At 43.0% G+C, this 25,220-nt stretch overlaps 2 protein-coding genes and 1 non-coding gene across 4 annotated transcripts; 2 read left to right on the top strand and 1 right to left on the bottom strand.

The window, feature by feature from the left end:
- Window positions 1-3,889: 3,889 nt before the first annotated feature.
- Window positions 3,890-6,737, top strand: LOC110309364 (granzyme C). Of its 2 annotated transcripts, XM_021181979.1 has the most exons (5): window positions 3,890-4,013; window positions 4,514-4,661; window positions 5,263-5,398; window positions 5,608-5,868; window positions 6,481-6,737. In XM_021181979.1, the coding sequence occupies exons 1-5, from the start codon at window positions 3,959-3,961 to the stop codon at window positions 6,622-6,624; spliced, it is 744 nt and encodes a 247-aa protein (XP_021037638.1). In that variant the 5' UTR covers window positions 3,890-3,958; the 3' UTR covers window positions 6,625-6,737. The 2 variants fall into 2 exon arrangements, with proteins under 2 accessions (XP_021037638.1, XP_029324998.1); XM_029469138.1 differs by lacking the exon at window positions 5,608-5,868 and having other exon boundaries at window positions 3,920-4,013; window positions 6,481-6,647.
- An 8,293-nt stretch (window positions 6,738-15,030) lies between these two features.
- LOC110309402 (granzyme F) lies at window positions 15,031-24,502 on the top strand. Its single transcript, XM_021182022.1, has 5 exons — window positions 15,031-15,137; window positions 22,659-22,809; window positions 23,263-23,398; window positions 23,591-23,851; window positions 24,247-24,502. The coding sequence occupies exons 1-5, from the start codon at window positions 15,083-15,085 to the stop codon at window positions 24,388-24,390; spliced, it is 747 nt and encodes a 248-aa protein (XP_021037681.1). The 5' UTR covers window positions 15,031-15,082; the 3' UTR covers window positions 24,391-24,502.
- Window positions 24,503-24,871: 369 nt separating this feature from the next.
- On the bottom strand, window positions 24,872-24,950 carry LOC115029281. The gene has a single exon (XR_003834857.1). It is a non-coding gene; the product is annotated as a small nucleolar RNA SNORD55/SNORD39 (small nucleolar RNA).
- Between the last annotated feature and the right edge of the window lie 270 nt (window positions 24,951-25,220).

Genomic DNA, 25,220 nt, shown 5'->3' with positions numbered 1-25,220 from the left:
GAGAGAGAGAGAGAGAGAGAGAGAGAGAGAGAGAGAGAGAGAGAGAGAGAGAAGTCACTGTGAGGGGGAATCCCAGAGTTAGCTTGTTCAATTTAGAGATGAACAGAAATCTGTGGCAAGAACCCTTAGACAGGGATGCCAGCCTAGGACGATGATTCTTAGATTCTGAAGAGGTAAGTTACAGGGGCAAAATCAGTACTAGAAAGTGTCCCAAGACTTAAAGTGCATTGCTTTTTGGAAGTGTAAAGGTGGAAAGCTCTGCATAGATATTGGAGGCTGAAGTCCAGGCTGAAAAGAGATTTTGTTTGTTTGTTTAAAGAATTGCTTGTTGAGAGAGACTCATGGAAAGATGCAGAAGCAACTTGGTATAGACGATGTAGCAGTGAGAATCCAGAGACCCATGAGCAGAGAAAATTGACCCCCCTACCAAGAGAAGCTGTTCAGATTTTGTTGAGGGCAGAGATAAGGAGCAGAGATGGGCAAGGTGATCTGGGTTGGGGTGAGAGAAATTCCAAGATAGGTGACTTGAGGAGAAGAGAGTTGAACTTCTGAATCCCTGGAGCTGAAGACAGTGGTGCGTGAGGCAGTATGAGATTGGCTGTCAGAGAGGGAAGGACTACAAAGGAGGAAGCTATCCACATGCTATAGAAGGCATAAGGTTATCCACATATGATAGCAGGCAGTTCGTCATCCACATACTGTAGCAGGCAGGAGGTCATCCACATACTGTAGCAGGCAGGAGGTCATTCACATACTGTAGCAGGCAGGAGGTCATCCACATACTGTAGCACACAGTTGGTCATCCACATACTGTAGCAGGCAGTAGGGAAAAGAGGGGAAGGCAGGCCAGGACCTTAGTGACTGCCTGACCAGAAAAGGTGGGGAGGGACTGTGTCTGAATCCTGGGAGAAAGACAGTCCAAGTCAGTTGTTGGGATTGTTGAGTATAGGGTTCTGTCCAAGTGAAGGCAAAATGATATCAAGAGTGAGCATCCATGGATATTGAGAGAGATAAAAAAAAAAAAAAAAAAACTACCTTTAAGGTCTAGGATTGAGAAGTGAGTAGTGTTTCCAGTGATAGTGGAAAGTATAGTGTAAGGTGGAGAGGAACACAGGCAGTATTGATGGAGCAGAGGCTTTGGATAAGTGGAAGATTCACTTTTGACCGAATATGGGAGTATTGAAGGTGAAGAGGTAGGGTGTAGAATCCGTTTAGATAAAAGAAACTGAACGATGGGTATGAGGCCTCTAAGACTGGTTAAGTGCAAGGGACATTAGAGTTTGGAGATGTAGGCAAAAGGGTCTTTGCACAGAATATCAAGAAAGCTTATGCACGGGGAAGAAGGTCTCAATGAGAATTTGAGAAGCATGAGAGAGAGCAATCGTCGGTAAATATAATCAAAATACATTGAAAACATTATAAAGTTGTCAAAGAATTTCATAAGGTTCACAGGATTAAATCATCTCCCATGCCAAGAATTCTTAAGGAGTGACTGTGCTGACTCCAGTGACATTATTGTCATTTCAGAAGTAGGATGGCTGAGCCGAGGACACTCTAGCAACATTATCAAGTTACTTAGCATGAAATACACAAAATTTGGGACAGACTTCACAATGAAAACTGAATTGCCACTTTAATCTTCCAGTGTATTTAACTACTCATTTCATCTTTAAGGTGAAAATCAACTTGTCAATACTGTGTTTCAAACCATGAATGTTCTGGTTAAAGAAGGAATTATAGTGAGTTCAAATTAAACTCAATTAATTGTATGCATTTCAACCCAGCTGAATGGAGATTTGTGAACAGTGACATGGCCTTGCTTTGACATTTAACATGAGAATTTAAAATCATATTTCAAGATGTCCAGATATAATGTCATTAGTTTGATATTTTCAAAAGTCCATTTTTGGTCCTTCAAATGGAATGCATAGAACTATAATCCTTCATTCAAATGAAAAATATTTTTCATCATGTCCCTTCATGACTTTTATAGGACTTTCATGGATCCTTCTCAGAGACAAATGCTTACATGCTACCATGACACTGTATTCACACCACCACTTATTCACAGCATCTACATTTGTGAGCAACTAATTTCAAGAATTGAGCACACAGGACCGCAGAGATGGCAGAAAAGTATTAACAGTACACACTACACTTGCTGAGGACCCAAGTTCATTTCTGAGCAGCCACATTGAATAGCTCATCACCACTTATAACTTCAGCTCCTCTGGCTTAAGAATTCACTAAGATCAGAGCTATGTTGATCAAACCAAAGAGTGAAACTTTTGTCTTTAAAAGCAATAGAGAATATCCACCCTGATTCTTGTTGTCTTCCTTTGTTTGTATGATAAAGCATACCAAAATAAATATTACTACTTACAGGTTTTCAGATATCACAAACATGGACCCTGCTCTATTATTTTAAAAAGATTCTCTCCAAATGGACTCTCATATCATTAAGATTATTTTATTCTGTAGGCTTTTGTTGCTTATCTGTGTGTGCACATATTGTGTCATTTATGCACAGTCTCTTTCAGGGTGAATGATCAACATTTATTATAGCTTGTATAAACAATATGCAGCCCAAACCAGTAACCTTTCAATGTAGAGCAGAGAAGCCAAAATACTGCTACCCATGGACTAGATAATTAATTTTTAGGCAGTTAGTACTTTTAATTGCATAAAGACTAAAGACTTTAGTCCATAACTAAGATGAGAAAGCTCTCTTGGTTCCAAAATGACAGGAGAAAATTTAAAAGTATCTGAAATCCATGCAGCAGGATAAAAATGTAGGTCTTGGTAGCTCTGTAGTCTTTTGGATGCATGCGCGCACACACACACCTCTGCTTAGAGTGAGGTCTGCCAGTCTCACCTCCCAGAGTAATCTCACTCAGTTCTTACTATCTACTGTTCTAACAAGAGGCTCTCAGATACCCCCCAGTCAACATCAAACATTTCAAGACCTGCATCCTTGTCTCTCTCCCTCTTGGATGTAGCCCATTAAATAACAATCATGATCTAATAATGGACCTTCTTACTTGATAGAAAATGCTAGGCAAAGTGGTAGAAAATACCATTGAGAGTCAACAGCATGGAAGCCAGTGCTGATCTAATCTTACCTATCTTTGAGTTCAGTCCTGAAGCTCTTGCCTCAGAGATAAATGACAATACCTAGTAAACTATAGCTGTCATTTTTGATTCATTATTACACTTAACTATGTATGCCTGTAACACTTGATCATTAGATATGGGGCAAACACTTGCCTTTAAGATTTCTCTTGTGAAATTTTCATAGCAGTATCAGGAGAATTAGAGTTAAGATTAATTCATGAGAATATTCAAAGAGATTGTTCCACAGTATGATCAGTAGTCCCAATTATTAATGAGATGATATTCTGCAATACAGTGTGAACTCTCACTAAGCACTGTGTAACTGTGAGTATTATAACTGCTGTAAGATAAATTGGTTGTCAATATTGTTTAAAAAAGAAAGGAAAGAAGGAAGAAAGAAAGAAAGGAAGGAAGAAAGAAAGAAAGAAAGGAAGGAAGGAAGGAAGGAAGGAAGAAAGGAAGGAAGGAAGAAGAAAGCAAAAGATAAAGAACAAGGGAGATCTTATTGAAATGAAAAGGGTGAAAGAGTTAGAAAAGGACACATGTTTGTCTCCGTGCAGTCATGATGGACTTCCTGAGGTCTCAGGCCTCCTTAACCACAGCCTCCACATCCTCTACTTTCTTGATCTTCATCCCAGTTTAGCTTACCTCAGGAGGTCAGTGTGGTGACAGTGTCATTTTTACCCAAACCAGAAAAATTCCTTAAGTAATGTGACGTCAATCAGAAGCAGAGGTGCATAGGTTTAAAATGCCTGTGAGCCCCCTGAGCCCACATCTCCTTCCTCCCCTTCCAAGGGCTTTGTCTCCTCTGCCCTCCTCCATCCTGAGCAGCCTTCCTGGGAAGATGCCACCAGTCCTGATTCTCCTGACCCTTCTTCTGCCTCTCAGAGCTGGAGCAGGTGAGTGAACACCCCTGTGGCAGTGATGCTGTTCCATGGCACCTCTGGTGACTTTCTGCCCAGCAGTAGTCAGGAATTGTCCTGACACTGGACCCAGGATGTTTCTGAATGTCAGGTCCCATAACAAACCCAGACTTGGAAATCTGACACTGGCCTAATTTTCAACAAGGTCTGAAGAAAGGAGATGCTTTCAGAAAACTTAGTAGGCACTAGCCTCTCCCAACAGTTTTTCATCACCTAGAGACTGGATCATCCTTACAAAGAGATGTGACAGAGAATGTAAAGATACAAAAATGTGCACCATTTACTTTATTTCAGCCTAGGGAATGGGAAGCTTTAATGAGGCTTAAGATTCAGCCAGGATTGTTCTATGTGCAAGGAATCCAGTCTTCAAAAGCCTTGAGGGACTGCAGATTCCACTCTCAATTACTCCCTCCCTAGATTCCTCTTGGCCACAAATATTGCTCCCAGACACCAAATATTCTAGGCTTTTCTTTCAGAGGAGATAATTGGAGGCAATGAGATCAGTCCACATTCCCGTCCCTACATGGCATATTATGAGTTTCTGAATGGTGGGAAGAAGATGTTCTGCGGAGGCTTCCTGATTCGAGAAAAATTCGTGCTGACAGCTGCTCACTGCAAAGGAAGGTGAGGAGAAGCAGCTAGCCCACATCTTCTGAAACATCCACAGGATCTTCTGTCCTCTATTGTGGAAGCTCCCCCGAGGGCTCACTAGAAGTCAGGGTTGCGAAAATTGATGTCTGACAAAAGGTATATTTGACGGAAAAAGGTGAGAGGTTAAATCCAGCATCATACTTGAGTTGATCAACTGCACTGGCCAAACAAAAGTAGTGGTTGAGATTAAAAGTTCACATTAAGCCAGGCGTGGTGGCACACACCTTTAATCCCAGCACTTAGGAGGCAGGGACAGGCAGATTTCTGAGTCCGAAGCCAGCCTGGTCTACAAAGTGAGTTCCAGGGAAACCCTGTCTTGAAAAACCAAAAAAAAAAAAAAAAAAAAAAAAAATCACATTAAAAGTTGATGTAAACTTCAGAATAATGCCTAGGTGAACCTCCAGGAATTTCATGTCTTTGAGAAGTAGAGAGCTTAAGGTCTGACTCTGAGGCCCTCCTGTGTCCTCAAGTCCCCTCAACTACAGTCCTATCCTGCCTACCTTGCTTTACACAGGTCCTGCACTACATCCCCTCTGACTCCACATCTCTGTTCTCCACTCTGCTCTCTCCACAGGGAAATGACAGTCACACTGGGGGCCCACAATATCAAGGCTAAGGAGGAGACACAGCAGATCATCCCTGTCGCAGAAGCCATTCCCCATCCAGACTATAATCCTGGTGACCGTTCTAATGACATCATGCTATTAAAGGTGAGACCTGCCATCCTCCCAGTCACATACCTCCACCCCTCATCCCACTCCTCATCCCACCCCTGGTGCCTGTGCTCTGCTTGGTACAGGGCTCCTCCCTGCCCTCCTTCTCTGATCTTGCTTCTTCCCTCCTTCCATTACAAGTTTCAGTGTGACCCAGAGCATCACCCTCTTGGCTGAGCTTCTTTCTCCTGTCTCTTCCCTATCAGCTGGTGAGAAATGCCAAGAGGACTAGAGCTGTGAGGCCCCTCAACCTTCCCAGGCATAATGCCCATGTGAAGCCAGGGGATGTGTGCTATGTGGCTGGTTGGGGAAAGGTAACCCCGGACGGGGAATTCCCAAAAACACTGCACGAGGTTAAGCTGACAGTACAGAAGGATCAGGTGTGTGAGTCCCAGTTCCAACGTTCTTACAACAGAGCTAATGAGATATGTGTGGGAGACTCAAAGATCAAGGGAGCTTCCTTTGAGGTAAGTTGGATTGCCTTCAACACTGGGATCAGTTGGAGGGAAAAGGAACCTGGGACCTAGAGACCCAAATATAAAGGGACTCCTTTACCCACTGGCTGTGATCTTTCTCCCTGGGAACAGCAGAAACTAAGCAGGGCCCCCAGAGCTGACTAGGAGCCTCTGCTGAAGGAAGCTTGTACAAAAGGAGGTGTTGGCTACACAATACCTGTCTCCAGGCCCAGGCTGTAGAAAGCTGGGCTCCCTGGGTGTGTCATAACCACACCCATGTGTCTCCTCTGAGCAGACACACACTTTGTCAGTGGGCTTCCCCTCCATGCTCACACCTGGCCCAATCACTGTCCCCATGTCCTTAAACAACAGTCTAGAGACGAGGGTCCCACACACATTCCTAGAGCGTGGATTACAGACCTGGGGAAAGGGCAGAGGCTGGCTCAGGAGGGAGATGCAGCCCTAACCATGTCCAGTCAGAGCTGGGAAGGCCGGGGACCCTGGCCTGCCCTCTGACCTCCCATAAGCATAAGTCATGCTTCTCTGGGAGGAGCCTTGACATGAGAAGGAGGTTGGGACCAGGGTGAACAACAGCTCAGTGCCCTGCACCCATTCAATTCACAGGAGGATTCTGGAGGCCCACTTGTGTGTAAAAGAGCAGCTGCAGGCATCGTCTCCTATGGGCAAACTGATGGATCAGCTCCACAAGTCTTCACGAGAGTTTTGAGTTTTGTATCATGGTTAAAGAAAACGATGAAACACAGCTAGTACAAGAAGCAAACTAGATCCTGATCTGACCAGCCATCTTCCCCATAGCTGAGTCCAGGATTGCTCTAGGGCAGATGGCAGCAACTGAATAAAGAACTTTCTCTGACTGCAAACACTGGTTTCGTGTCCACTCACAGGGATCAACTCTGTGCTAGGGAAGTCAATGGAACAGTGCTTTCTGCTCATCCCAGCTCCACACACACACATCTCCCCACAGCTCAGGCAACTCCAATGCTCAGTCATTTTTACATGTTCCACTCTCCAGTGCCTGCCCTTCTGACAGGCCTAAAGTGAGCACCATCATAGAAAAATTGGGTGACTCCAGTCTTGGGGCTCAGGGTCACTTGCTTTCTCCTCTGTGTCATATGGGAGACAGGAGAGCGAAAGCACCATTGTCCTTGAGACAGAGAAGAGAACGCTGAGGTCACTGGTGGATGGGCCTTCCTGAGTAGAATGTCTCTCTCCCACAGCTTCTCCATTAAGGGGACAGCTCTTGCAGTAAACCCTGTTCCTCATCTAGGAATAGTTTCCATGTCCTCTAGAACCAGGGCCAGGCTTTCTCCAGCCTCCCAGCTCTTCCCCCATCTCTTTCATTCCTAGTCAGATGAGTCTAGCAACTTCTGTGCTTTAAAGTCTATGGGGGGTCTAAGCACAATCCTACCTCTTCCCCCTACCTAGGACACCCAATGCAGCATGTGGTTCAGTGTATTAGGGACTCAGCCCTGTGTTGACACACCAACTTGTCCCCTCTCAGAGATGGGTCTCCCAAAAGTCCAGAGCAGAAGTGGGATCACAGAGGGTCCCTGGAGGACGGAAGTGTTAGTGTCTCTCCCCAAAACCTTGTACCCCAACTCCAACATGCCCAGACCTAAGGTAGCCCATACTAATCAGCTCCATTCCCTACTGCGTGCTCAGCATCCATAGCAGCATGGGCTCTCTCAGCTTGTTCATCTCAGCCACTGCAATGTCTAGGCTAAGAATTCCTGCTGGTCACCTGGACACGTTATCCATTTTTATATCCAAATGGTTAAAAGGCCTAGAAAAGTCTACTTCTTTGTGAGACAACACAGAAGGGTAGGAGGTTTGCAGATGACTTCACTCACTGAGATTCTAGTGGGAACCTAGTGAGAACAGCAGTGGTTTTTTGCCTCAGTGAGAGAGCAGTTGCTGGAGAATAATACAGCTGGGACGGCCTTGGTGTGTGTGTGTGGTTTTTTTAAAAAAGATAACAGACATGACCACTGTATGGGCTGAAGTCATAAGAGATGCACGTATGCAGAAGCATAATTCAGAAGCACAAATGAATGTGAATCAAGGAGGCTGTTTTGAAAGAAAGAAAGAAAGAAAGAAAGAAAGAAAGAAAGAAAGAAAGAAAGAAAGAAAGAAAGAAAGAAAGAAAACCTGGCATGGAGAAGTTAGAAATTTGCAGCGACTGCTGTGTCCACAGTGTGCAAGAAGTCCTGGGCTTCTCTCCACGTTAGACAGTTCTTGGCATGAGGCTGTAGGAAGAATGTGTGCTTTTATGTAAAACACAAGTCTCCCTGTGTTGGATTTACTTTGATAAAAAGTCCAAGCTGCTAGGATTGGGGGCTGACACCTGTAAACCACTACTTAGAAGGCAGAGGCAAGTGGATCCCCATGAGTCCACTAAAATTGCTTGATTTAACTTAAGCAAAATAGAAACCCTAAGCCGCCTTGGCTTGAGGGTCTTGTAGCAACAGAAACTTCACAGATGTCATGACTTGTAGCTATACCTTAATGTTTCTGTGTTCCTAGTAGTCACAGTGATACATTCTTTTGTGAGATGAAGTAAAATTTCCCTCTGGATCCCATAAACTCCAAAGGCATGCATGTATGTAGGAAGAGAAGCTAGTGTCACACAGTTTGTGAAAGAAAACTGGAAACCAGTCCCTGCCTTATAGACACTCTAAGAACCTAGCACCACTGTAGACTACAAAAACAAGAAAAGTGCAGCATGGAAGAACAATGCATGGTTGACAGTCACCCAGGCAAATATGCATTCAGTGTGGGTGCTATATTACATTGAGGCAGTGGTTCTATGGCTTAAAATAACTTTGAAAATCACAATTGTGTATCCTTAAGAAGGAGAGAAAATATTTCTCAAAAAAGTAGTAGTTGAGCCGACAGCAGACCCCTACATCAAATATGCTAGGACATAACCTGAACCTAGGATTCCCTGGCCACCAAGGAAGAAGTTACCTTCAGCGTTATCAACAGTCAGATGAGCCCATGCTCAGACCCCTACTTCCTGCTGGGGCTGCATGTTTAAAACTATTCACAGCCAGCTTGCTTTGATACCCATGAGCACATATGTGGGTAGACTTAGATGCACATAAATGCCTTAGACACAGCCTGCTTCAGATTCCTCTGATCTACAGAAGTACCTCTCCATCCTTACCATTGGCAAAAGAGCATACTGTCCTCCCTTAGCATTAGCCCAGAAGTTTGGAATACCCAAGATACAATTTTCAAAACACATGAAACTCAAGAGGAAGGAAGACCAAAGTGTGGATACTTTGGTCCTTCTTAGAAGGGGAACAAAATACCCATGGAAGGAGTTACAGAGACAAAGTGTGAAGCAGAAACTGAAGGAATGACCATCCAGAGACTGCCCCACCTGGGAATCTATTCCATAGACAACCACCAAAACCAGACACTATTGTGGATGCCAACAAGAACTTCTTGACAGGAGCCTAATATAGCTGTCTTCTGAGAGGCTCTGCCAGTGCCTGACAAATACAGAGGTGGATGCTCACAATCATCCATTGGATGGAGCACAGGGGACCCAAGGAAGGAGCTAGAGAAAAGACTCAGGGAGCTGAAGGAGTTTGCATCCCCAAAGGAAGAACAATATGAACTAACCAGTATCTCCAAAGCTCCCTGGGACTAAACCACTAACCAAAGAGTACACATGGTGGGACTCATGGCTCCAGCTGCATATGTAGCAGAGGATGGCTTAGTTGGTCATCAGTGGGAGGAGAGGCCCGTGGTCCTGTGAAGGTTCTATGCTCCAGTATAGGGGAATGCAGCAGGACCAAACCTCAACAGATGGATCTCAAGTTTTTCCATCTATTGGTTAGCCATTACTTCCAGCTCTGCTCTAATCTCCATCCCTGAATTTCTTGTAGATAGATTTATTTTGAGTTGAAATTCTGTGGGTGGTTGGTGTGCCTATCGCTCCACTGTGGTTCCTGGCTGTCTATGTGAGGTAGCATCTTCAAGTTCCATATCCCCAATGCTGTGTATCACAGCTAAGCTGGTGATTCTTATGCACCTCCTTTATCCCAGGTCTCTGTCACATCCTGAAGATGACCCCTACCTTACCACCCATGGTGTTTGCAGATTTCCATTCATTCCCATGGCCATCTGGCCATGTCTCCTGCCCCTCCCCACAAGTGATCCTGAACCCAGCAGTTTCCCTCCTCATTCACTCTCTCACTGAGCTCCCTTCTTCGATCTGCCTCTTATGACTATTTTATTTCCCCTTTCAGTGATATTCAAGCTTCCTCACTGTGCCTTCCTTCTTGTTTAGCTTCCTTGTGTCTGTGGAGTGTAGCATGTGTATCCTGTATTTTCTGGTTAATATCCACTTATAAGTGAGTGCATACCTTACATGTCCTTTTGAAACTGGGTTATCTCACCCAGGATGACATTCTCAAATTCCATCCATTTGCCTGCAAAATTCATGATGTCTTTGTTTTTAATAGCTGAATACTATTCCATTGTATAGATATACCATATTTTCTTTATCCATTCTTCAGACCACCATGGATTAAAGCTGGACCACAACAACAGAAACACCAGAAAGCCTAAACACTCATTGAAAGGGAACAACTCTACTCAATGATCTCTGGGTATTGGAGAACTAAAGTAATTGAAGACTTTTTTACAATTTAATAAAAATGAAGGCACAACATACCCTGCAAGTTTGTTAACTTCATTTTATCTTTAGAGTCAAGTAATTTTCACACACACACACACACGTGTGTGTGTGTGTGTGTGTTTGTGCTGCAGAGGCTCATACACACAGACACACCTGTGAGTGTATCCAATTTTCATTATCCATTAATATTTTGATGGACACCAAGGGAAATTCCAATTATTTGGTATAATGAATAGAGCATCAATAAATATGGGGGTACAAATACCTCTGAGGTAGAGTACTGAGATATCTGGGTATATTCCTAGGAATAAAATAGCTGAGTCCTATGGCATTTCAATTTTTGATATTTTGACAAATCTCCAAATTGATTTCCACACTGTCCATATTGATCTGTATTCCCACCACCAGTGAAAACCCGTTTCTCTCTGTACATATCCTCTCTAACTTTTGTTCTCAGACTTGGTGATAGTTGTTCTGAGGGAGATGAGGTGGCATTTCAAAGTAGAATTTATTTGCATTTAACTAATTTCTAGAATATTTATTGAATATGTTTTTAAAAATAGTTTTTTACTTCTTTCTTTCCATCCTTTCTCCTTTCTTTCTTTCCTTTATTCCTTCCTTTCTTCCTCTTGAAGTTTTCTATTTCACTCACTTGCTCATTTGTGGATTGGCAATTTTGTATCCTTGGTGTTTAATTTCTGAAATTCTTTGTAAGTTTTGGACAATAGCCTGTGATGGCTCCTCCTGTTTGTCAACTTGACTGCATTTGGAAGTAACCAACCCCAAGCAGCTGGGCACAACAGTGTGAGATTTTCTTGAGTAGGTTATTTGACATGGAAGACGGACCCTAAATTTGTGTCAGCCCTTCTAGTGGCAGCTCGTATAAAAGGACACGGAGAAAGGAAGGCTTACTTTCCTTGCTTATCTCATCCTTTCTGGCTGCATCCATCCCATTGCTGAGGTGCTCCTTCCTTGGTTGAAGAATCTACTTCTTCAGAATTCCATCACAAATGAGACCAGTACCTCTCTAGGAATCCTCAGGAGCTACAGCATCAGATTGGGAGAGCTGAGATATCTGGTGTTAGCTTCCTGTTAGGTTAGGATTCAGCCATGATTGTTTCTTTTGCTACACAGCATCTTTATTTTCAATTAGTCCCACCTGTTGATCCCTATGTTCTTTTGCCTTTGGTGGTCTGCTTTTAAAATACTTGCCTTTCTCAATAGCTGGAAAGCCTTTCCCTGTGTTTTCTTCTAAAAGTTTGTATTTCCTGGTTTAAACTAAGGCCTGTCTTCCATTTTGAAATTTTTTTTTTTTTTGTGGCAGTGTAAATTTGAAAGTGCCATTTTTTGTTAATCTAGCTAGCTCCCAAACAACTGAAAGGAGACCATTAGACTTATTAAACAAGGTTTAAGGCACAAAAACTGAGCAGTATTAATCTATTTTAGTTTTTTAAACTAACCTGGCTACCTCTCAGCCCAAATCCCAAATATTTTCCATTTTAGTACTGATCTGGCTCTCATGCTGCATCCTAGCCTCTCTCCTGGTGGGGAATCCCCACTCTCTGGTGCCTCTCAAATTCCCCTGGTTGGGAGAAAATCCAGAACTATTCCCTTCTATGCTCAGTAATTAAATGATCAGCTAGATTAATTAACCAATCAATCACTGGGGAGCAATGATTACACAGTATTGAGAAAGGAGACTCTCAGAAGAAGAATTTTAACCAGAAATGTGGCCAAAGAAATCAGCATTGGAATAATACAAGGATAACCTTTGCATAGTGTACAGTAACATTATGCCTACATTTTTGTATGCGGCGAAGGATAAAAATCTAATTTCATTCCTCTGTAGATGGATATCCAATTTTAATAGCACCATTTGTTGATTTTTTCCCCAAAGTTTTATTCTTCCTTGTCAACAATTAACTGACCATTGCTTTGCCTCTTTGTGTCCAGGACCTCTGCTCTATTCCATTTGTCTTCCTGTCTATTATTGCAACAGTACCAGGATGTCTCATCAGTATGGCTCTGTGATATAATTTAAGGTAAGGTATTTTCAGCAGTATTCCTATTCCTTAGGACTGCTTTGGTACTTGTGATCTTTTGTGGTTCCATATGAAATGTTTGGTTATTTAGCTAAGTCTGTGAAATATGGGATGGGAAGTTTGATATGCATTGCATTAAGTCTGTATATGAATTTTGGTCCTGTTGTCCGTCAGGCCTCCCAGGCCAGCTTTACTGGTGCATTTATTGTTATTTTTGTTTTGAATCTGTCACGGATTCTTTTTTTAAACTTTGTGGTAGAAAAGCACTAAAAGCATATTCTGTAGAGAAAGTGTACAATTGGCTGTGAAGCTTCACAGCTTCCATTCTCAATGCCAATTCTACTGCAGACTAGTACATTGAATACTATAGACATGGGGTCTGGTTAATTTTCATGTGTGTTTTTATTTATGAACAATATTTTCTTTCTTTAAAGATTTATTTATTTATTTTATGGATATGATTACACTGTAGCTGTATAGATGGTTGTGAGCCTTCATGTGGTTGTTGGGAATTGAATTTTAGGACCTCTGCTCCTAAATGAACGAAGTATCCACAATTTGGCTTTCCTTCTTCTTGAGTTTCATGTGTTTTACAAATTGTATCTTGGGTATTCTAAGTTTCTGGGCTAATATCCACTTATCAGTGAGTGCATATTATGTGTGTAGTCTTGAGTTGACATTTGACATGAGAACTTGAAATCAGATTCCAAGACCTCCAGAAATATTATCACTATTTTGATAGAATCAAAGCCTACATCTCATCAGCATAGATATGGTACCTACTGATTTTCAAATGCATAGAAAGGAATGCATAGAACTGGCATCTTTTGTTTAAAAAATATTTTTTACCATGTCCCTTTCACAGCCCTTTTCAGGGCTTTTATGAGTCCTTCTCAGAGACAAGTGCTCACACTTTACAATCACACTGTACTCAGGCACCACTTTTTCATAGCACCTACATTTGTGAGCAACTAGTTTCAAGAAATGAGCATACCTGACTGCAGAGATGGCTCAGATGTCCTAACAGTACACATTGCTCTTGCCAAGCACCCAAGTTCAGTTCTGAGCAGCCATGTTGAATAGCTCATCACCACTTGAAACTTCAGCTCCTCTGGCTTCCAAGGGCATCTGTACTCATGTGCATCCCAAAACAGTTATCCATTTAATGTAATGAGAAAATCCAAAAGGTTGCATATCCATGGACTAGAAGGTTAGTTTTGATCCAAATTATTTGTTAATTTTGGTCCAACTAATCAGGACTTTAGTTCACAACTAATACAAAGAAGCCTTCCTTGGTTGCAAAATATGAGAGGAGAAAATCCAAATTATATGGAATCCAAGAAGAAGTTATGGGAAAGCAGGAATCTGGTACCTCTGAAAGTTTTTTGGATACACACACACACACACACACACACACACACACACACACACACACCTGTGCTCAGGGCGAGGTCAGCCTGTCTTATTTCCCAGAGTGATCTCACATAGCTCTCACCATCTAGCACTCTAAGCACAGGCTCTCACCTCTCTCCAGACAAGATGAGCGTTTTCATGGGCTGCATCCATGTGTCTCTCACTCCTGGGTGTAGTCCATTAAATACTCATTCAAGACCTAATCATGGTCCTTGTTTTTCCATAGAGAATGCTAGGCAACACTGTAGAAAATACCACTGGAGTCATCAGCAGGGAATCTAATGCTGACTTAATCTCAATGACCATTGAAATCAGCCCTCCAGCTCTTGCCACAGAGCTAAATGATAAAACCTAGCAAACAGGTAGACTGTACATGTCATTTGTGATCCGTCATTACACTTAACTTCATATGACAGTAACTCATGATCATTGGATATGGAACAAGCACTTGCTTTTGAGATTTCTCTGTGACTTCTAGCAGTTCCAGGAGAGTCAGAGTGAGTTCAGATTAATCCATCAGAATATTCAGATTGCTCTACAAGATGATCAGTTGTCCCAAAGATTAATGCCATGATGAACTATATGCAATACTGCCCAGCAGATATGGAGCAGAATCAACTGTCGCTAAGTCCTGGGTAACTTTGTGAGTGTGTTTGTAGTGTGCTCTAACCGTTGTTTCAGTACTATTTTTTAAATAAGAAAAGAAAGGGAATGATAGGAATGAAAAAAAAAAGAGAGAGAGAACCAAAGAAACCAAGAGATCGTACCAGGTGCAAAAGTGTCTAAGCCTTAGAAAAGGACACATTTGTTTCCGTGCAGTCACTGTGGACTTCCTGGGGTCTCCGACATCCTCAACCTCAGCCTCCAACCATCTACACTCTTGGTCTTTATCCCAGCTTAGCTCATAGGATGTCAGTGTGGTGATAGTGTCATTTTCACCCAAACCAGAATATTTCCTTAAGTAATGTGACGTCAATCAGAAGCAGAGGTGCATAGGTTTAAAATGCCTGTGAGGCCCCTGAGCCCACATCTCCTTCCTCGCCTTCCAAGGGCAGTGTCTACTCTGCCCTCCTCCATCCTGAGCAGCCTTCCTGGGAAGATGCCACCAGTCCTGATTCTCCTGACCCTACTTCTGCCTCTTGGAGCTGGAGCAGGTGAGTAAACACCCCTGTGCCAGTGATGCCGTCCCATGACACCTCTGGTGACTTTCTGCCCAGCGGTAGTCAGGAATTGTCCTGGCACTGGACCCAGGATGTTTCTGAACCTCAGGTACCTAACCCAGACTTGGAAACCTGACACTGGCTAGATTCTCAACAAGGTCTGAGGAAGGGATGTGTTCTTAGAAAGTTAGTTGGCAAGAGCATCTTCCAGTTTTGTTTTGTTTTGTTTTGTTTTGTTTTGTTTTGTTTTGTTTTGTTTTGTCTTGTTTTATTTTTTCACCTTCTGGAGACTGGACCATCCTTAGAAAGAGTGTGGCAGAGAATAAAGATAGTTTCAGGGACAAGCCTACAATGTAGTGAGTTCACCAGCTCAAGAAAATTATCACATTTATTTATTTAGTTAGTTCTATTTTTAATTCATTTTTTACACTCTATATTCCATTCCTCGCTCCCTCCCCAATCTCCCTCCAAAGCTCCACATTCCACACCTTCTTCCCACCCCACCCCATCTCCATGTGGATGCCCCCACCCTCCTTCCCACCTGTTCTCTAAACTCCCTGGGACATCCAGTCTCTTGAGCGTTCAGTGCTTCATCTCTGAATGAACACAGACCTGGAAGTCCTCTACTGATTTGTGTTGGGGGCCTCATATCAGCTGACGTATGCTGTCTGTTTGGTGGTTCAGTGTTTGAAAGATCTTGGGGATCCAGATTAATTAAGACTGCTGGTCCTCCTACAGAATCGCCCTTCTCCTCAGCTTCTTTCAGCCTTCCGTAATTAAGTCCACCCTCAGCCCTACAGAAGAAAGAGGCCCAGGCTGACAAGATCTTGCACTGCACACTCCACTAGCTTTACAGTCTGGTTTTAGCTGGCCTCTCCACTTCTTTTCTGCAGGTCCCCAGCTATTCTCATCTGAGCAACACAGTCTTCCAATATCTTCCTGGCTCTGAACTCAACTAGCCCCGGTCTACCAGCCTCTCTGGCTAAGTTGAAGGCCTTCATACATGCAGCCAAACATTTACTAAAAACACAATATGTGTTGGGTACCAGAATGGGAGAATGCTAGAAAATCCACCTCTATATGGCTTGTAGGTAAAAATTGAAGAAATGTTACCAATCAAGACTAGTGTGGTTGGGGAGACTCACTAACAAAGAAAGATATATGGCGAGGCACCCAGGATCCCCTCAGCCTCCAGCTTTACTATTTAGAAATTTGCAGTGTCTGCTGTGTCCATAGTCTGAAAGATTTCCTGGGCTTCTCTCCCTGTTAGATATCTCTTGGCATGAGACTGATCAAATCTGTCAGGCTTGGGGCCTCATACCTATAATCCAGCACTTTGAAGACAGAGGCAAGATGATTTCCTTGAGTCCAGGGATGTGTGTGTGTGTGTAATGTCTGGATACTGGATAGTGCTGTATCTTACATATGTACCACATTGTCTCTGTCTCCTGTTTATGCAGTACATGGGTTAATCACTGAGCTCTTGGGAATACAGCCATAGTATCTATGATAGCACAGATGCTCTGTAACATATGGATTCGAAATTCTTTTACCATTTACCGAGTAGTGGGATAACTAGATTATATAATGGTTTGTTTTATCAGAAGCCTTTTATTCAGTTTCTCACAATGACAATACTGATTTGAATTTCCACCAACAGTGTACAAAGGTTTTCTCCATACTTTTGTAATGTTCCTTGGATATTGGACAGGGAATGTTTGAGTTTGTGATTATGGTTGAAGTTTGAACTGAGGTTATGGAGAGTATAGTGAATTTGTCACGTGGTATGGGAACATCTGATGTTGATATTTCTCAAAAGAGAAATTTGGAATGGCAACCAATGTCAGAACAAACACAGTAGCCCCTGTGACCTTCTTCTATTTCTAGGGAATAGTTAGGGTAAACAGTGTGCCCATACCTCAGAGAGTTTTCTGAAGAAAAAGAATATTGTGCTTTGTATAACCTTGAACATGGTGGTCTGAGGCAAGGATCTCGGCTGACCTATAACCTCTTAGCCCAATTACTAAAGAAGCTGAAAGTATGACAATGAGCCTCGAAGACTGCATTCAAGTGCTTAGCTGCCTTGAGCCCCCAGGTTTCTGATTTCAGTTCTTCTGGCATTAATCAGCAGAAGCAATTCAGCCAACTTCTCACAGTTCGACCTAGTGTGACCACTGTCCATTTCCCCAACACTAGGCAGCCATAGTCAGTATTTCTTCAGGAAACTAGGAGAGCCCACCCTTCAGTTAAGAAGTATTAAAGGAGTTCATTAAATATATATGATACATCCCCTATGATGAGCCTGAAGATAGCTCCATTGTTAAAGAGCACTGGCTGCTCTTCCAGAAATCCTAGGTTCAAATTTCCATACCCACATGGCAACTCACAACCATTTATAACTATAAACCTATGGGGTCCGATGCATTCTTCTGGTGTGAAAACATACATGCAAACAAAACACTCATATACGTAAAATTAATAAATCTTAATATTATTCATCCTAAGTCCATTCATTTACCTTCAAGTTTTTTAACTTTATTTTTTCTTTAGAGGTAATATTTACACACACACACACACACACACACACACACACACACACACACACACCTGTGTGTTTTATTATCCATTAATATGTTGATGGACAGCTATTTTGATTCCAGTTAGTTGCTGTAGTGAATAAAGTTAATACAAGAGTACAGATATCTTTATGGCAGGGTACTGGGATCTCTGTGTATATGCCTAGGAATAGCTGGCGCCTATGGCATTTCAAGTTTTGATATTTTAACAAATTGACTACAAACCGACTTCCACAGTGGCCCTGTTGGCATGTGCTTCCACCACCAGTAAATCACTGTTTCTCTCTCTCGACATCCTCTCAAACATTTCATCTCAGACCTGGTGATAGTTTTTCTGACTGGGGTTAGATGGCATCTCAACTTAATACTATTTGAATTTAACTAATTTCTAGAGATATTCGGTACTTTTAAAGAATAATCTTTCTCTCCCTCTTTTCTTCCTTTTGAAATTTCTATTTCACTCACTTGTTCCTTTGTGGATTGGCAGTTTTATTTCTTTGATGTCTAATTTCTGAATTTTTTTGTTTTTTGTTTTTTTGTTTTTCGAGACAGGGTTTCTCTGTATAGCCCTGGCTGTCCTGGAACTCACTTTGTAGACCAGGCTGGCTTCGAACTCAGAAATCCACCTGCCTCTGCCTCCCAAGTGCTGGGATTAAAGGCGTGTGCCACCACCGCCTGGCTTGAAATTCTTCGTAAGTTTTTCATAATAGCCTGTGATAGTTAATCTTGGTTGTCAGCTTGACTGCATTTGGAAGTAACCAAACCCAAGCATCTGGGCACCCCTGTGAGGGATTTTCTTGATTAGATTATTTGAGGTAGAAAACCGACTCTAAATCTGGGCCACCGCTTCTACAGGCAGCCCCCATAAGATCTAGAGAAAGGAAGGTTTATTTTTGCCTGTCCCATGCTTGCTGGCTACATCTGTCCTGCTGCTGTGGTTTCCTTCCTTGGTGGGAGAACCTAGTTCTTCAGGACTCCATCACAGATGAGAGCAGCAGATCTCTAGGAATCCTTGGAAGCTCCTGTACCAGATTGGGACAGCCGAGACATCCTGTCCTGTGGACAGAACACCTGGCTCCTTGGCTTCCTGTCAGGAGTCAGCCCTGATTGTTTCTTTTGCTACATAGCATCGTTATTTTCATGTCATCCCACCTGTTGATACTGAGTTAGTTCTTCTGCCTTTGGTGTTCTGTTTTTAAAATACTTGCCTTTTTCAATATCTTGAAAGGTTTTCTGCTTAAGGTTTGTGCATCCAGTTTTAAACTAAGGCCTGTTATCCATTTTGATGGTTTTTGTTTGTTTGTTTGTTTTTTATTTTGTTTTTGGTGTGTTAGTGTAAATTTAAAAGTGGCATTTAAAAAAAAAACTAGGAATCTCCCAAATAGTTTATAAAGAGACTATTAGATTTATTTAACAACCACTAAGGCACAACAACTGAACAATATTAACCTAGTCTAGTCTTCTGACCTAATCTGGCTGCTTGTATTTTAATACTGATCTGGCTCCCTGAGCTCCAGGTGTTCTGTCTCCTGGACTCTCTCATCCTGGGGAATCCCTACTCCCTCCCCTCCCCTCCCCTCCCCTTCTCTCCCCACCTCCCTGGCTATGGGGAAGTCCAGCACCATTCTCTCTTCTGCTATTTCAAAGGATGACCAGCTAGCTTAACTGAATAATTAGAGAATAATTGGGGATAATTATACAGCTTTGAGACAGAAGATTCTCACAATAATGATTTCAATCAGATATGGGGGCACAGGTATCAAAATTTGGATAATACAAGAATTAGCTTTACACCGTGTACAATAGCATCATGCCTACGGTTGTTGCACAAGGTGAAGGATAAGAATGCAAATTCATTCCTCTGATGGTCGATATCCAGTTTTGCCTGCAGCATTTGCTGAAAAATTTTTTAAGTTTTTTGGCTTGCTTGTATGTTTTTTCCTCCTTGACAACAGTTAAGTTAGTATTTCTTTGCCTCTTTATGTCCACGACCTCTGTTCTATCCCATTTGTCTCTGTCTATTTTTGCAACAGGCTGCCTCATTACTATGGCTCTGTAGCATAATTTAAGGTGAGATATTGTCACATTTCCAGCAATGTTCTTATTTCTTGAGGCTGCTTTGGTATTTATGGTCTTTGTGTTTCCATATGAATTCTTCTGTTATTTTTCTAAGCCTATGAAATATGGCATGGGAGTTTAGATATGTATTGCATTAATTCTGTATATATATTAAGTTTGGTTCTATCTCTCTTCTGGCCTCCTCAGCTTGATTGGTGCACTCATTGTCATTTTTGTTCTAATTCTGTCATGGAGTCTTTTTTTTTTTCAACTTGGTGATAGACAAGCAGATAACATATATTCTGTACTAAGAGTGTAAATTTTGATGAGAAGTTTTCCAGCTTCCATTCTGATCGTTGATTCTAACTGTTAAAAAAGTGCATTTTATACTACAGACTTGTGGTCTCATTAACTTTGGTATGTGTTTTTATTTATTTACAAGATTTTCTTAGTAGTGGGGAGGTGTGAATCTGGTAGGAGATTTGGAGGAGAAACAATGATCAGAATATATTGTATGAAAAAATTATTTCTAATTTAAAATGATTTAAAAAGAAGTAAATGATAGAAGCCACTCAAATTTTATAGACTAGTTCAGAGCTTCCAACTGTTGGCCCGAGGGCTATATGTGGCCCAGAATGGCTGTAAATACAAATCAACAGAAAATTGTAACCTTGCTAAAAACATGAGATTTTTTGTGGGACCCTTGAGCGTGAACTGTGTAGATGACAACATGTTCCAAAGTCCTGCGAAGTGAACATATGATGCTCTTGATATTGCCACACACACCTGAGTCTAGACCCATGGCAAGTGAGGCTTCCTGCATTTTATCTTCCACCTGCAGACAGTTGAATGAACAGCATCAAAATCACACATGCTCCTGCTGACTTGTTAAATGAAAATAGAGAATATCAATGATGCCTAGGCAGTCCTACCTTTGCAGATCATGGGTGTTTAATGGCAATAGGAAACCAAGTAAGCATTCTGCTTGGTCATTAGGAGCTCACACACCTCAGCCGTGCCTCACCCACACCACCCACCCACCATCTTTACAATCATGTCACTCTGTGCTGCATCAGCAGCTGAGACATTGACATTCTCAAGCCTTGCTTTCTAATATTCTCTAGCTTCACAACAAAGTAAACACAGTTCCTTATCTATCATTATTTTTAATCACAGCATGGCTTCTATCCCATCATAGATGAAAAGAGATCTCAAAAAAAGAAAGAAGAATCGATTGGTGATGGCTCATGCCTTTAATCCCAGCACCAGTGATCACAGGCAGCTGGATCTCTGAATTTTAGCAGACCCTGTCCTACAGAGCATGTTCCAGGACATCCTGGGTTACACAGAGAAAGCCTGACTCAAAAACCAAATCAAAACAAAACGAAACATAAATACAGAGGGCCTCATGGAACTAAGAGTGGTCTAAGCAATATGCACACAAAACATATGCTAAATGCTGGGCTTTGCAGAGAGCATCAGGAAAACGTATACACAAAAAAGAAGGTCTCATTGGAAATTGGTGGGGGAGGAGAGGGGACAATCGTGGGTAAGAATGGCCAAAATGCATTGGATACATGTGTGGTGTTGTCAAAGATTAAAACGTAAGTTTAAAAAGGAAAGTTAGTGCAAGAGCATTAAATGTGGGCAGCATCATACAAGTCATTACCAGCACTGAATTTCATGATGGTCACAGGATTAAATCATTTTCTATGCAGGAATTCCTAAAGAGTGACCATACTGACTCTGATGACATTGTGCTCATTTCATAAGTAAGATGGCCACGCTGAGGACACTAGAGTAACATGATCAAGGTAGTTATCACAACATAAACAAATTAGGAAACAAAAATGTCTGCCAGAAGGGACAATGGAATCAAATTTACCAATTGAATCTTTTAGTGCACTTAACTGATCATCTTATCTTTAAGAAGAAAACCAACTGTCAATACCACGTCTTAAACTGTGAGTGTTCCAGTGAAGGTGGCATTATGGGGATCACAAATTAAGGCAAATAATTCACTGCATTTCAGCCCAACTGGATACAGTTTTGTGACCAATAATGCAGCCTTGATTTGACATTTCACATAAAATGGTTGTCACTGTTATTTTTTTTTACATTAGAAATGAAAGTAAGAAGAAAATAAAAGCTGAAAAAAAAACAAAAACAGAAAAAGAGATGCAAAAGGGTGGAAGCATTAGAAAAGGACATACTTGTGTCTCAGTGCAGTCACTGTGGACTTCCTGGGGCCTCCGACCTCCTCAACCACAGCCTCCAACCCTCTAGGTTCTTGGGGTTTACCTGAGCTTACAGTGCCATTTTTACCCAAACCAGAATACTCCCTTAAGTAATGTGCCAATCAGAAGCAGAGGTGCATAGGTGTAAAATGCCTGTGAGGTCCCTTCCTCCCCTTCCAAGGGTGGCGTCTTCTCTGCCCTCCTACATCCTGAGCAGCCTTCCTGGGAGGATGCCACCAGTCCTGATTTTCTTGGCTTTTCTTCTGCTGCTTGGAGTTGGTGCAGGTGGCTTGGGGGTAAAAGGTGAGGAAATGACATCAACCAACATTATAGGGGTTAGGGTGCCTCACTATCAAAGAAAGACTAATGGCAAACCAACCAGAATCCCCTGGGTCTGTAACATGATGAAGATATAGCTTGCCCCTCCACCATGCATTTGTAAAGCAGGGGCTGGAAGACATGTGCTACCTGCCCCTTCTCAGAGTAGGGTTCTGAGGCTTCAAAGACAGCAAAGATTATTCCACATGCAAGGAATCCTGTCTACCACAGGCTTGGGGGACCACAGCTCCCAAACACTCCCTTCCTTAATCTCCTCTGCTTCCCCCAGACAACCCCATAATTTAGCCTCCTTTTTTTACTTTCAGAGGAGATCATCGGGGGCCATGAGGCCAAGCCCCACTCCCGCCCTTACATGGCACGTGTGAAGTTTGTGAAAGATAATGGAAAAAGACATTCCTGTGGAGGCTTCCTGATTCAAGACTACTTTGTGCTGACGGCTGCTCACTGCACTGGAAGGTGAGGAGAAGCAGCTAGCCCACGTCTTCTGAGAACCCCAAAGTAGCTTCTGTCTTCTATTGTGGATGTTCCTATGTGAGCACTCTTGAAGGAAGGACTGTGGAAATGGGAGTTGGATGAGAGGTAAATGTAGGTCCAAGGGTGAGAGGTCGGAGCCCGCAGCACACTTGAGTTGGTCAATCAACTGCACGGGGAAAACTAAAGCAGTGGTTGAGGTTGAAAGCTCACATTAAAACACAATTCAAGCTATGGAATAGTGCCGAGATGCAAGAGGGTGCCCCAAAAGTCCAATGTCCTTGAGAATCAGAGAGCAGTAGATCTGACCCTGAGGCACTCCTCTGTCCTCAAGTCCCCTCAGCTAGAGCCCCACCCTGCCTACCCTGACTTTCACAATTCCTGGAGTGCATCACCTCTGACTCCACATCTCTGCTCTCCACTCTGCTCTCTCCACAGCTCAATGTCAGTCATACTGGGGGCCCACAACATCAGGGCTAAGGAAGAGACACAGCAGATCATCCCTGTGGCAAAAGCCATTCCCCACCCAGCTTATAATAATAAGGACAACACCAGTGACATCATGCTATTAAAGGTGAGACCTGCCGCCCTCTCACCTACACTCCTCTGCCCATCCCTCATTCCTCCCACCTTGTCGCTGTGCTCTGCTTGGTACAGATGTAGCCTTTCCCTACTGCTTCTTCCCTCTCTTCCATCCTGACTTTCAAAGAGTCTCAGGCTAGCAGGCTCCTAGCTGAGCTGGTCTCTCCTCCCTCTTCCCAATCAGCTGGAGAGTAAGGCCAAGAGAACTAAAGCTGTGAGCCCCCTCAAGTTGCCCAGACCCAATGCCCGGGTGAAGCCAGGGGATGTGTGCAGTGTGGCTGGCTGGGGGAGAACATCCATCAATGCCACACAAAGATCTGCCTGCCTACGAGAGGCTCAACTGATCATCCAGAAGGATGAGAAATGCAAAAAATACTTCTATAAGTATTTCAAGACCATGCAGATTTGTGCTGGAGACCCAAAGAAAATACAGTCTACTTACAAGGTAAGGATCAATCATTTAATGGACAAAATGCAGGGTGAGAGGGACCTGGGAGAGGCCAAGGTGTGAGAATGGCAAAACCCTCAAGCCTCCTCGGAGAAGGGACAGCTCCAAGGTACAGCTTTTGTGTCTTCTGTGGGTGTAGCAAATGTGTAAGGTAGAGAAACCTCTGCCAACCTATGCAGCATACATTATCTTAGAGTATCCCTGAGGACTTCAGGTAAATCCTAGGCCTGGGATAGAAGGAAAAGTTGGGCCCTGGAGCCCTGGGACTGAGGGAAGCTGGAAAACCTGTCCTGGCCCTGATCTAAAGTTAGTCTTGCCAGGAGGAGGTGGGGAGAGCAGAGCCTGATGGACCCAGACTCAGCAAGCTAAGTTCTTCCTTTGTCTATTCACAGGGTGACTCCGGGGGACCTCTCGTGTGTAACAACAAAGCTTATGGAGTTTTAACCTATGGGCGAAACAGGACAATCTCTCCAGGAGTCTTCACTAAGGTCGTGTACTTCCTGCCGTGGATAAGCAGGAACATGAAGCTGCTCTAACAGGTGTTAAACCACCCGTGCCCAACCTGCCTGTCCGACCTCATGCAAGAACCAGGTGGAGTGGGCAGCAAAGAATGAAAATTCACAATAAATAATCTCCAGAGTGCATAGAGCTGAAGTTCTTTGCTGTTTGAGTCACTTCATGGTTTGGGCACCTCGCTGGTCCAGGCAGACCTTCCCTGTCACTTCTGGGCTTGCCTTCCTCCTCCTTCCCCACCCCCTGCTCTTGCTGGAACTTCAGGCCACACAATTCCCACCTGTTTATCACCCATGCTCGGTGGGAGGTAGGGTGCTGTTTCTTTGTTTATATTCTTGAGGGTGTTGTTTCTTTGTTTATATTTTGGATCTCACTGTATAGTTCTGGCTACATGGAGTTTGCTATGTAAACCAGCCTGGCCTTCAACTCACAGAGATCTGCCCCTCTCTGCTTCCTTGGTTCTAGGATTAGAAGTGTGTGCCATGACATCAACCATACCCATGTTTAACTCTCAAGTCTCCAAGGTTGGCTTTCTCAACACAAACATCAGGAGTCTCAGCACTACAGAGGTGCCCTGCGCTAAGTCACTCGTTCATACTTAGTCCTCCAGACATGAATCTCCTGGGCCTAGGAAATTCCTATATCTCTGAGCTACCTTCATCCAGACCCAACATTTGCACAGTCAAACAAGACATTGGGGTGAAGGGAGATTTGACTCTGGGAATTTAGAAGGCCATGGGCTATGCAACCCAGTCAGTTTTCTGTTTCTGGTCCCCCTTTCTAGCAGGGAATGGAACTCTCCTCACCCGAACTGTCTGCAGTCTCAAATATGGAGACATCTCTCTTATGGACC

Source organism: Mus caroli, chromosome 14 (genome assembly GCF_900094665.2).
Source record: "Mus caroli chromosome 14, CAROLI_EIJ_v1.1, whole genome shotgun sequence".
Classification (NCBI taxonomy): Eukaryota; Metazoa; Chordata; class Mammalia; order Rodentia; family Muridae; genus Mus; species Mus caroli.
Note: the sequence above shows the minus strand (reverse complement) of the source record. Positions and strands in the feature narration are given on the sequence as shown.